The sequence below is a fragment of the Hakea prostrata genome, chromosome 3 (assembly GCF_041222555.1).
Source record: "Hakea prostrata isolate BN-2017 chromosome 3, UWA_Hpros_2, whole genome shotgun sequence".
NCBI classification, from domain to species: Eukaryota; Viridiplantae; Streptophyta; class Magnoliopsida; order Proteales; family Proteaceae; genus Hakea; species Hakea prostrata.
Window position 1 is genome coordinate 9,016,112 of NC_142602.1, and position 11,323 is coordinate 9,027,434.

Here is an 11,323-nt window from a genome sequence, read left to right on the forward strand (position 1 = left end):
ATCCGTTGATTTTTTATGAAGTTTTAAGGAATTAAAAAAAATAGTCAAGGTGGTGTATTTGATTTTATTACTGTTTGGAAGGGTTTCAATAAAACCCTATTAATCTTTACTAACAATAAAAATAAAATAAAATCTTGTTAATCCGAACTAGTTCAGACTTGCTCTGATACCAATTCCATTTTTTCAACTCAAAAGGCAGATATCGATATATTTATAAACTAAATTTTAAATAATTATTTAACCAAATATCTACTTAAAAACATTTTCTAATAACTATTTGAACCCTAAACTTAGAAACCTATGAATTAGTTTAGTTGGCAAACACTAACATTAATCGGTCAACAATTCAACTCTTGAAACCATTAATCTATGATCTTTCTTCCATTAAGTCAAGGTAAATCAATGCAGGTTGGGTATGACAAAGAAAGTTTGGGTTTGTTGTTTATATTTTGTTTTAGAGGATTTAGGTTTGAGATCCGGTTAGAATTTAAGTTTAGGTTCTTTTCTTTTTTTGTACAAAAGCGTTTTTTGTATCTAATGAAAATTGGGAATGAAGATATTACATATGAAGCTGGTAAGGGTTGAACCTATAACCTCCTTATTGAAAAATGATGTTGTCAACCATAGGGCGGCGAACGGAGAAACGGACGAACGAAAACCCGGGGAAAACCGACAGAGCCCCCAAACGGACGAGAAGGGAAGGGGAAACCGAGATCAAAAGCCGGCCACCAAAACAGCGATAAATAGTTTTTGGAGAATGTCATCCACAACCAAACACAATTTTATAAATTGACTCCATGATTTGGTCTATGATGAAATCCGATGAATCTTTAGCTCAACCAACCTTAAGGATTTTTAAATTTTGGAGTCCATAATTAACATTTTAATTTGGGAAAGAAAAAAAAAAAAAAAAAGTCATTTTTATTTGGACGGCAAGGAAGTCGAACCGATAACTTTGTTATTGTATGTGAAAGATAAGGGTATAATTGCCATTTCGAAATGTCTGTACCTTTGAAGGCGCGCAATTATTTTTCATTATTCAAAAAGACCAGGACTCCTGACGAGTCGGCTCCTCAAAGTCAAGCTTAGTTTCAGTTGGCAGAGGCACTCACGCGCACTTTTTATGGTTGTGAATCTCGAAATAACTTCTGCAATTGCTAATTTGATTGCTTCACAAGCAATTTCTTCTTTATTCCGGGATGCTTTATCTCTTCTTTCTTGCCATCTCCATTAGAATCCGTGATAAGGTATAAGAAAAACCAGAATTCCTTTTTCTCTTACCGTTTTCAGTTCGTTAATTGGATACTTGCGCATGAAGTTTTGAAGACAAGTTTAAGATCCGTATATTCATTTCTATTCAAAGACTAATGTGTTCCTGCGTTGAGTTTTGGATTCTCACTAGTGCGAAATTCATGATCTCGAAATCTTCAGTTAAAGCAGCGAAGCTTCAGAACGGGAGATTTTTCTCGGCGAAATAACTTCTAGCGTGAAATTGAAGCTTCTATTGTATTGGTTGTATGTGGCGACTATCTCTCATTTTACGTTTTGGTCGAACTGTATTCGTTTTGTTCTGAAGAAAATGAACATAGTTTGCTCTGAATCGGCGAGCTGGTTTGCACCTGCCTCGAATTAGAATCTTGGAAAAGATTTCTGATGAGACGGCAATGATCGATTAATTTTGTTTTTGTAAATGATCGAGAGTTGTTCCTTAACTAAGACGAGATGAAGCGGAGGAGCACTCAAGATAAATCTCACGGTCGATGGAACAGAAGGCTTTTTGCGATGGTTTTGCTAAGCTTTTGTTTTGGATGTTTGATATTGACGACGCAAACACGTTATAGTCGAATCAAAGTGATTTCGTCTTGGTCTCCTCCATTCATTCAAAGGCCTAAGATCGCGTTTCTTTTTATTGTACGGAACCGGCTTCATACGGACATTATATGGGATTCCTTTTTTCAGGTAATTCTTTACTGTTATTTGCTTTGTTTTAGGTACAACTTTCTGTCTTTGTGAATTGTCTAATGTTGCTTTCGCACTTACTTCTCATTTTTACCTTCCCCCCAAAAAATTGTTATGTTGCAATCTGACATCACTGTTACTCATTGATTCCACCGTTTTCAGTAATGCTGCCATAAAGAATGTCTCACAGAATTTGGTACTTGTCTGGATCTTAAGAATGAATGCCGAGACGGCAGTTTACCTCAGGTGCTAGTGCATCAAACATGGTTGTATTGAAGATTGCATGTAACCAGCATTCATCAGATAATCAGATCAATTAGTAATCACCATAAGCAAGCTTCTGAAATTTTAGTAATTTGAATTGACTTTTGGATACTCACCATTCAGTTGCTTTGTTTCTGCTCTCTGGTGATATTCTGAAAGTCTGGGAGTGCAAAGTTGTTGCAAGATATAGTTCTGAAGCTTATTATTTGTCCATACACTGCTAATATCACTAACTTCTACTCTAGCTCCTCCGGTAAGATGGCCAATTCTCTACGCTATATACAACTACAGAACACCCGGAATTTTTCAAAGCTTATCTCAGCATGCAATGAAACAGTTGAAGTGGAGTGGAACTTGTCACTGGGAAACTGGGATTGGAACTCGTTTTAATGATTCTCTCCCTCGTTTTACACAGTTTGCTTTGCAGTCTTTCCATAATAGAACATCATTTATTGGTTCTCTGTTGTTGTGAATGACATAGTGTGGTGTACAACTATCATTGTGTTCGTCCAATTTCTTCTTGGATTTGCGCTGGTGTGCCAGAGTTTGCAATTGACCCAAGGGAAATCTAGATAATCAGGCCGTGTGAAATATGTCTGCCTCGGTGTATCGAGGACTTTGATGCCTTTTGTGAGAAGACAACTAAACACGTGAAGTTCCTTTTTGGCAAACCTGTACCATTGCTATGCTAAGGCTAAGAAAAAAGAAGAACAAAACCTAAACCTAAACTCGTCGAGTCCTTATTTGTGATTGATGTCTGTTGTCCCTTACAAATGGATTACACTAGTATTTATAGATGGAGGAAGTAACCACATTCCCATGACTACCTAGAACTGCTCTCAGGATAATCTCCCAAGAGTTTGGAAACAAAGGAATTCAAATTCAACTAAGTAACTACTATAACTACTTCATCCTTTATGGCTTTCAGCCTCCCTAGACGAGAACTGGTTTTGTCTTGCGCTGCCACTGATTTAACCCAGTTCGTACTTAACCCGATTTTGTTCGAACCTGGTTCGGAGTGATTGTCAGTTTTGGGGGACTAAGGCATTTTTATGCTGAAAATATATTTTTCCAGGTAATATGGTAAAAATGATTATATCCTTAGGGATTTGGTGGTACTTTTTTGAACTTTTAGATTCTCTGTGAATGGCACAAGCAGGCTTGAGCTCTCTTGAATGCTAAATTTAGTTGGATTTTTTTATGCAACCTTGTTTTTAAAAGCTAAAATGAACATGTGGGTGACCTTATTATAAAATATACACAGTACAGGGGTAAAGCATTACTTACTAGTGCTTTCCTATTGGTTTGATGACTTTGATCAAACAACTCCCAGTTCTTAGATCCAAAAGCTTGAGTTTCTTAGATTGTAAGGAGAGAGGCTCCAAGGATATTTAAGGTGATCCTCTCTTTCATGAGCAGAATTCCATCTTTTGCAGGGTGACAGGGAGAACAGATTTTCTATCACCGTCAATGCTAGGCCTGGATTTGCGTTCAATAATGCAACGACAAAATCAGCCTACTTCTATGGCCACCAGATTAATAACAGTATACAGGTTCGCTGGTTCTTGACTGAAAAGACTTAAATTGATTAATCGAAGGAATTCTTCCATATCTTTGTTTTAGTTTGTTCTGATTTCCATGGTTTTTTTTTGCTTTCCAATTGAAATTCTCAATTTAGGACGAGATCTAGTTTCTAGGATTAATGTTGATTTCTGGTGGAACTTAATGCCACTAGAAACTAGTGATTTGGAAATAACTGTATATATTTCTGCAGAGTTATGTAGGTTTTACATATATTGCCAAAAATGTTGCACTGATTTTAGTTCAAATGCAATATGAATTGTGCTCTGCTTTGGGTATAAATAAGTTCTGAGCTGCTACTTCATTAAGATCTTGACTGAGTGACCTAATTGATATTTATGAGTTTCATTTATAAGCTGTTAGGGGAAAAAAGAACAATCTGATCCTATGGATCAAATTTTATTTTATTTTTATTTTTTTATATACTTTACTCGCTTTCTTTTTCTTGGGTTATTTATTCAATGCATCTGCTCCAGGTAGATTGGGGGGAAGCTAGCATGATCCAAGCAGAGAGACTTTTGCTAAAAAGTGCACTCTTGGATCCATTTAATGAACGATTTGTATTTCTATCGGACAGGTGAGATACCATTTTATTAATGGGTGCAGATTACCGTATGTTTTGCTTGCGTCCAATACATTTTTTTGGTTCTAGTAATATGCTTCTATGCATGCATACGCCATCCAGTGATTGTTAAAGCACCATCGTTGTTGGAATGTGCATCTTTTGCAAGTGCCTTGTATCCAAGAATAATTTTGGTGGGCCACCTGCAACCAAGAAGTAGATCCGTCAAGAAGATATCAATATTTTCTGGTAAGACTTAGGGTTTTATAATAAAAATTGTGAGGAAGGATATAAGATTGGGCCAGTTTGGGAAGAGAGAAATCAGCTGGAAACGGATCATAGCATGGAATATGAGATATATTACTCAGAAGCAGTCTTAACTTTTGGGCATGGAGGAATCAACTTTTAATAAAATGGTTTGAAGTGTAATTTGATCAGGGTTTGGAGACACATGGTGGGAAGGAAGTAGAGAAAAAGAATTGAGACAGGACTATGGATTCAAATTCAAATTCCGAAAACCTGCACAAAAGATATCAGAGAAGTGAGGCTAGAATTGAAAATTACAGGAAAACATGAGACTCAAGGTCCTCTTGGTGACTAACCCTTGAACTGGATAATGACTATTTGATTTCTCTTTTATCTATTGATTGATTGATTGGATAGCTTAGATCTGAACTTGCGCAAGGATATTTTTGAAAGTAAACTATCTGATCCAATATGTTTGAGAGTTTTAGATTATAGAAAACGAGAATTGAAGTCTTAGAAATTCGAAATCCATATAAGATGGAAGAGACTTTGGAGCTGGTGGATTCCCTGATCTCATTTCTGGCTTCTTCTTTTATCTCTAAATGTTCCATTTTTCTGTAATAACTAAAATAAACAATACAGGTTTCAATTAATATTTGTCCCATGCTTTGCTTACACAACCAAACATATTTGGGTTGAGTATTTTCATGTGTATTTATTACTTATCCTATTGTTCATGAAAGGGAACTTTTTGAAGTTTGCTATGCCTAGAAACCTTAGTGCTCATGATCTGCCATCTAGTAAGAGAAGGGTGTCTCTGTGTCATAGAGTACTGTCACCATCTCAGTGGTATACTAGAAAAAGTATAATGAGCAAGGAAAGTGAGTTGAAGTTTGATCCAGAATAGCCATGAGAGAAATGAATAAAAATATAAATGGCATCTTTGTGGTTTTGATACTTCCTATGTTCATGTTGAGCTCAAATTCATCGATGAGCTGGGTACTGGGTCCCTTATCAAATGGGACTACCCATGTCCTGCCATTGGCTTAGCATTGCCTGTTTGATTTCTCCCTTGATTGAATACAACATCTTGATGTGATATTACTTTCATCTACTTATGGGTTATTTTAACCAGTTATCAATTGTATTATTTCATCTCATGGCAGCTGCTTACCCTTGTACAACTTCAATTACACGTATGAGTATATCATGTCAACACCAAATAGCTTTGTAGACAGGTGAGTGACTGATCACACTCTTCCATTGTGTTGAGTGATGATGTATAGATTTTCTATTATTTTATTTTATTTTGTGAAATGCTCTTCTGTGATTTTGGGGCCATTTACAGAAATGTGCCCTTCATTTTGCAAACAACAGACCCACAAAAGAAAAAGCAGGTAGGAAGGGGAGGATAGTTCCATCACCCTAAATTAGTGAAATCACCCAATTAAATCACGTCTCCAGGAAGGTACAGAAGGATACTCAAATATGTGTGGTGGTTAGTTTAATTAATTAGGTATCCATACAAACTTTTATGCTTATGAAATTTAATCAGGTGCAAGAACCATGGACAACAGCAACATTTGTCCTTAACAGAACTGTACAAAAGAAGGAAAAGCGTTCTCCAAGTCCCAATTAGAAGATTAAGGTGGGTATGACTATACAAAAGATCCTCTTTTACTGAGAGTGTTATTCATTGTTGGGATCTCATTTGGGATCCTTTTAGTGCAGAAGGCCTAGATGTTCAATTATTCATCCCCCCACCCACCACCCCCAACCCCACCGCCCCCCCCCAAAAAAAAAAAAAAAAAAAAAAAAAAGAAAGAACCTAGGTATACAACCAATATTTTGTCAAAAGATTGACTACAAATGACTGATGAACATTAAGAAATCTATGTAGTATATCCCCTTGAAAAAATAATCTTTTATATAGAACGTTGAACTTGCAGTCACTAAAAAATACTGGTGATGAAAGGATACATTACAATAATCAAGAAAATGACGAGTCATGGACTTGTAAAATCACCTCTATTTTCCCTGTATGCTTTCTGAACCATAAATTTTATCCTAGGAACCAAGTATCTTGTCTATAAAGTTTTTCTTAACTGGTTATTTTCAAAATAAAATATCTGTTGAGTGGCCTAGGGATTCTGATTGAATTTTCTCTATAATGCTGGAAGCAGCTTTGCTGATACAAAAGGAAGTCGATACAATCCAAAAATGCATCCTGTTATTCCTGTTCATAATTGGAGGAAAGGATCTCAGGTAATAAGTAATTCAATGGTTTATTGGATTCACTTGCTGCTTGAATTTGAAAAAAGCTAGCTGTCTAGCTGATATTTCTTCTAAATATTCCTGTGGTATGCACTAGTCTGATGTACGTTGTCTCCTTTTTCAGTGGGTTGTTCTAACAAGAAAGCATGCTGAGATTGTAGTGGAAGACAATACAGTCTACCCAATGTTTCAGAAGCACTGCAGAGTAAGCCACTATGCTGATTGAACCTTTTGTTTGGCATGAGCAAAGATTTAATTGGGATGATCTAAACACCAGACAAGTGACCAACCTATGCCAAAACAAAACAAAATAAATGGATCCCAAAATTTGTGAATCCTGTGTGTACCAGGTCAAATTGTTCTTGTCCAGTACCTATATGGATAATGGATGTGATGAACCATTAGGTATTTCCTTATCATGTCATGAGATGATACCGAATTGTTAACGATATCTTTTCCGGTAAGTAGTTGCCTATGCTATGGCAAATGAGGGGACTGTGATTCTCCCACGTAATAGGATCTCAACCTTTAACCTTTTTGCTTAAATCTGATTCCAACAAGCCTCTACTGTCAATGATGCATTAGTTCTAGAATCCATCACCGGAAGTAATTTTCTGTTCACAAGAACGCCAGTTCATCAATTGGGTTTATCTTTAGTAACCCTCATTAGGCCTTTTTAATTTCGGACTCTGCAAGGATATAACACAAAACTTGTCAAGCACCCCAAGTCCTATGGATTTCGATTTCTATATTATGTCGGTCGAGTCTACTGTGCAGTCTGATAATTCTTATACCCCATCTGAATGCTATTCATTCTTCCTCAGTTCAAAATGCCAAATAGAAAAAGGCTTCCAATTCTTCCCATTGGCACACTAAGTGTTCTAGAATAGAACAGCCAAGGGTGCTTCTCTTCCTCTGCTCCACTACTAACACCAATCTACACCATTTCTTGAATTTTGCCCTTCTTTTTTTCTGCTTCATTTTCCATCCATTTGTCCTGTGGTTTCAATTAATTAGGTAAGCATTTGGAGAAAAGTGCTGTCCTGGATTTCCATTTACCAAGTCAATATTTGAAATATAGTGTTTGTTCTGAATTCCAGGTAGGAATCCATTTTCTTTCACGAGTCTAGATTACTTCCAACCTTGTTGGTGAAAGTTATCATTTCACTCACTCTGCAAAGGACCGTGTAGCTGTGCCAAACATCATTTATTGGTTGAGCAAGGAAAATATGAGAATTATGAAAAAATTTCAAGTGCATAGTGGGAAGGGATCTACTATATGATGTTAATCGAATATGCTAATATTTTTGAGTATGCTAAGGCATGGTAAATTGAAGGATTACATGAACTGCTCTTCGTGCTTTTATTAATCCGAAACTGTATTGTATTTTCAAGTCCTTGCCTGTCAAAGACCACTGTTTTTCTTTCTCTCTAGCTCCTTATAACTTTTGTTTTGATAATTCCCCAGACGAGGTCACTACCTGAGTTTTGGCGGAACCGTCTTTTAGTAAGTACTTTTTCATCAGTCAATCAACTATTCTAGATTCAGTTTTTTTGGATTTGCAGTTCTCACGCCATATGAAATGTATTTTGTACTTGATGTCATGAGGAAGATACAAGTCAGCCATGAGCAAATAAGAGTAATACAGAATTGGAATTTAAGCTTAGTACTATTAAGTGTCTTCTCTCTTCAGTCTGCAGATGTTTCAAAGGAGCATAACTGTATCCCAGATGAACACTATGTTCAGACCTTGCTGGCGGTAAGTTGATTTTTTGTTGGCTGAGTTTCTAAGCCTTAAACAAGTTCACTTCTTCTCACCCAAAAAAAAAGAAGTTTGATTCTGCTCCCTTGACGAATAGTGTCATCCATCACCATACAATAGGGGAGCTCCACTTCCACAGCTTTTAGAGGTGGAGACTCACTTGATTGTCTGGTGGAGAGGATGGAGAATGATTACTTCACTACTACATCAATATCAAGTAATTAGTCTTTTGAGGACATGATTTTTATTTACGCGAAGGATTTCCTACTACACATAACATTCCCAAGTTCTGTACGAGAAGATAGGGGAGGGGTTTTGGGCAGCATATTGAAATTTCTGTCAGAATTTTAAATCGTCAGCATACATATTTTTGGCCTTCTATATTGCATTTGAAAATTTACCACCTTCCGTTTATGTATCTCTTAATTTCTTTCATTCCAGCAAGAGGGACTTGAAATGGAAATTACTCGGAGATCTTTGACGCATGCTTCCTGGGATCTTTCATCCTCCAAAGACCGCAATAGGCGTGGGTGGCATCCAGTGACTTACAAAATGTCAGATGCTAACCCAGGACTCATAAAATCGATAAAGGTAATTATTAAACTAAAACCCGACCGTTTCTTGAGCTTTAATGTTCATCTCATTCAATCAGATCCATATGGTCTATGCTATGTGTTTATTAAGTTCTTCCAAAACCAAAATTAGATACCGAATGCATATCAAAACCGGGTAAGACTTACGGAAATGAAGGAGTCACTTATTTATTTCAGTCAATGAAATTACTTTCTCTAACCGGAATCAACTTAGTACCTTTTCTTGATTGCAGAAGAAGTGAATATTAGTGAGCCAAGTTTTGATCAATTAACTAACAAGTGGCTTCGGTTTTCCAGAGCATAAGCAGCATATATTATGACACGGAACATCGAAGAGAGAGGTGCACAATCAAAGGGAATCCAGCACATTGCTTTCTCTTCGCAAGGAAGTTTCGTCGGCCTGCTGCCCTCCGGCTTCTTAACTTGGTAAGCCAATCCAATTTTCCTTATGTAATTCTTTCATGTCTGCTACTCCTAGTTTGAATGTTGGCTTTGAATCCCCTCCCCGCTCTTTCTAACTAGAGAAGTAGGCAAAACCAGAGCTTGTCACTTTCATTCGGGAAAAGAAGACAACAATGTATGAGCTGTTAATCTTTGCCAACTGAGTCAACCCTTGGGGTTATCATGGAATCCAGATCCTCTGCTGTGATTGCTGTGATTGCTAGAGGATTGTGCTCTCTTCACACTCTTCCACCATACATTTATCATGATCCACTTGTTATTTATGATTACCTATCTCTTTCTTATTTTGTCAGGCATTTACTTGTTTATAGTTGCTCAGTGACTTCTGCAGTCCCACTCTTCATATACGTTCTCTGCATCTCCTTAATAAAATCGAGAAAGCTTTACAAGCTCCCACGTGATCTCATTTCTATATACATCAAAGCTGGATTTTAATTCTATCCCCCCTCCTCTCAAAAAAAAAAAAGTAGAAAAGTGGAGTTTAATTATTTGTTTGTTCGGTGTTTTCTTTTTGCAGTCTGTGTTGGGAGTTTCCAATAAAGGTACCAGTGAATCATAATCTCGGTGACATGCATCTATTGCAAATTCTTCCCAGGTATAAAATAAGCCGTTGACAATAATCAAAGAAATTTCCCTAAAACAAAAGAGAGCAACAAAACTTTTACTAAGTACTAAGTAGGTCGTGTTCTTAGCCCCAATATATAGATGTAAAATTGAAGAATTAAGTAAATGCAATTCTTATTACCCAAAAAACAGTAAATGCAATTCTTTAGATGCAGTTCTGGGGCCAATTACCGAACTGAAGTTTTTCTTTCTTCCATTTAGTTCTGTTTGGTGGCCATGTTTGTACCACTACAAAATTTTGGAGTAAAAGTTTGAAGAGATTCAAATGGCACTGTTTTTATCCAGAGAGATTCAAATGGCACTATTTTTATCCAGAAATCTGAGCAGGGACTGGTGTGATCTTCTCTGATAAATAGCCCACAATGAATTTTGAAGTCAATGACTTCTTGATTATAACGTGCTGTCTCTTCCAACTAAATTATCTGCTAAACCGTTCAAAATCGAGCTGAAACATAGAAATCAATTACGGAATTAGTGTTAGTTTTGGCCGTTTCGACTCATAACAGCCGATTCTGCTGACAAGTTCCAATTCTTTTAGTGATACGCTTGAACCTGGCCGGAATTTATCAAGAAAATCCAGATGAAATGAACGGGGACAATTCTCGGGTTGAATTGAGCACTTGACAGATACCCTTGCAGAAGAAGTCTAAAGTATTGCAACCTTTCACCCAAAAAAATAGAAAAAAAAAAAAAAAAAAAAAACTTCAACCATGATTCGTACGTAATAAATTGCATAATAGTATCAGTACTGGTAAGAGTTAGCTGGCAATATCTGTTTTCCTTCTGTTCAGTCATTAATGATTGGATCTATTGAGACCGAATAGATGCAACATCAACTCAAAAGTAGAGTTTCACCCTCTCCCCAAAAAAAAAAAAAAAATCAAAAAGTAGACTTAATAGGGCTTGTGATTCCCCTGTTAGAATTTCACTCTTCCATGAAGATGTTGTTCTGTGATTCAAGCAAGTTGACTGTGTCTTTCTTAAAAAAAAAAAAG

At 36.6% G+C, this 11,323-nt stretch overlaps 1 protein-coding gene across 3 annotated transcripts; it reads left to right on the top strand.

Moving 5' to 3' along the window:
* The first annotated feature begins 1,057 nt into the window (after positions 1-1,057).
* LOC149020660 (glycosyltransferase BC10-like) lies at positions 1,058-10,987 on the top strand. 3 transcript variants are annotated; one of them, XM_089148876.1, is made up of 12 exons: positions 1,058-1,247; positions 1,432-1,959; positions 3,660-3,776; positions 4,281-4,381; positions 5,779-5,850; positions 6,796-6,877; positions 7,011-7,091; positions 8,355-8,393; positions 8,581-8,646; positions 9,091-9,240; positions 9,540-9,668; positions 9,765-10,212. In XM_089148876.1, the coding sequence occupies exons 2-12, from the start codon at positions 1,723-1,725 to the stop codon at positions 9,831-9,833; spliced, it is 1,143 nt and encodes a 380-aa protein (XP_089005002.1). In that variant the 5' UTR covers positions 1,058-1,247; positions 1,432-1,722; the 3' UTR covers positions 9,834-10,212. The 3 variants fall into 3 exon arrangements, with proteins under 3 accessions (XP_089005002.1, XP_089005003.1, XP_089005004.1); XM_089148877.1 differs by lacking the exon at positions 9,765-10,212 and adding an exon at positions 10,222-10,987 and having other exon boundaries at positions 1,058-1,959; XM_089148878.1 differs by lacking the exon at positions 3,660-3,776 and having other exon boundaries at positions 1,058-1,959.
* Positions 10,988-11,323: the final 336 nt, after the last annotated feature.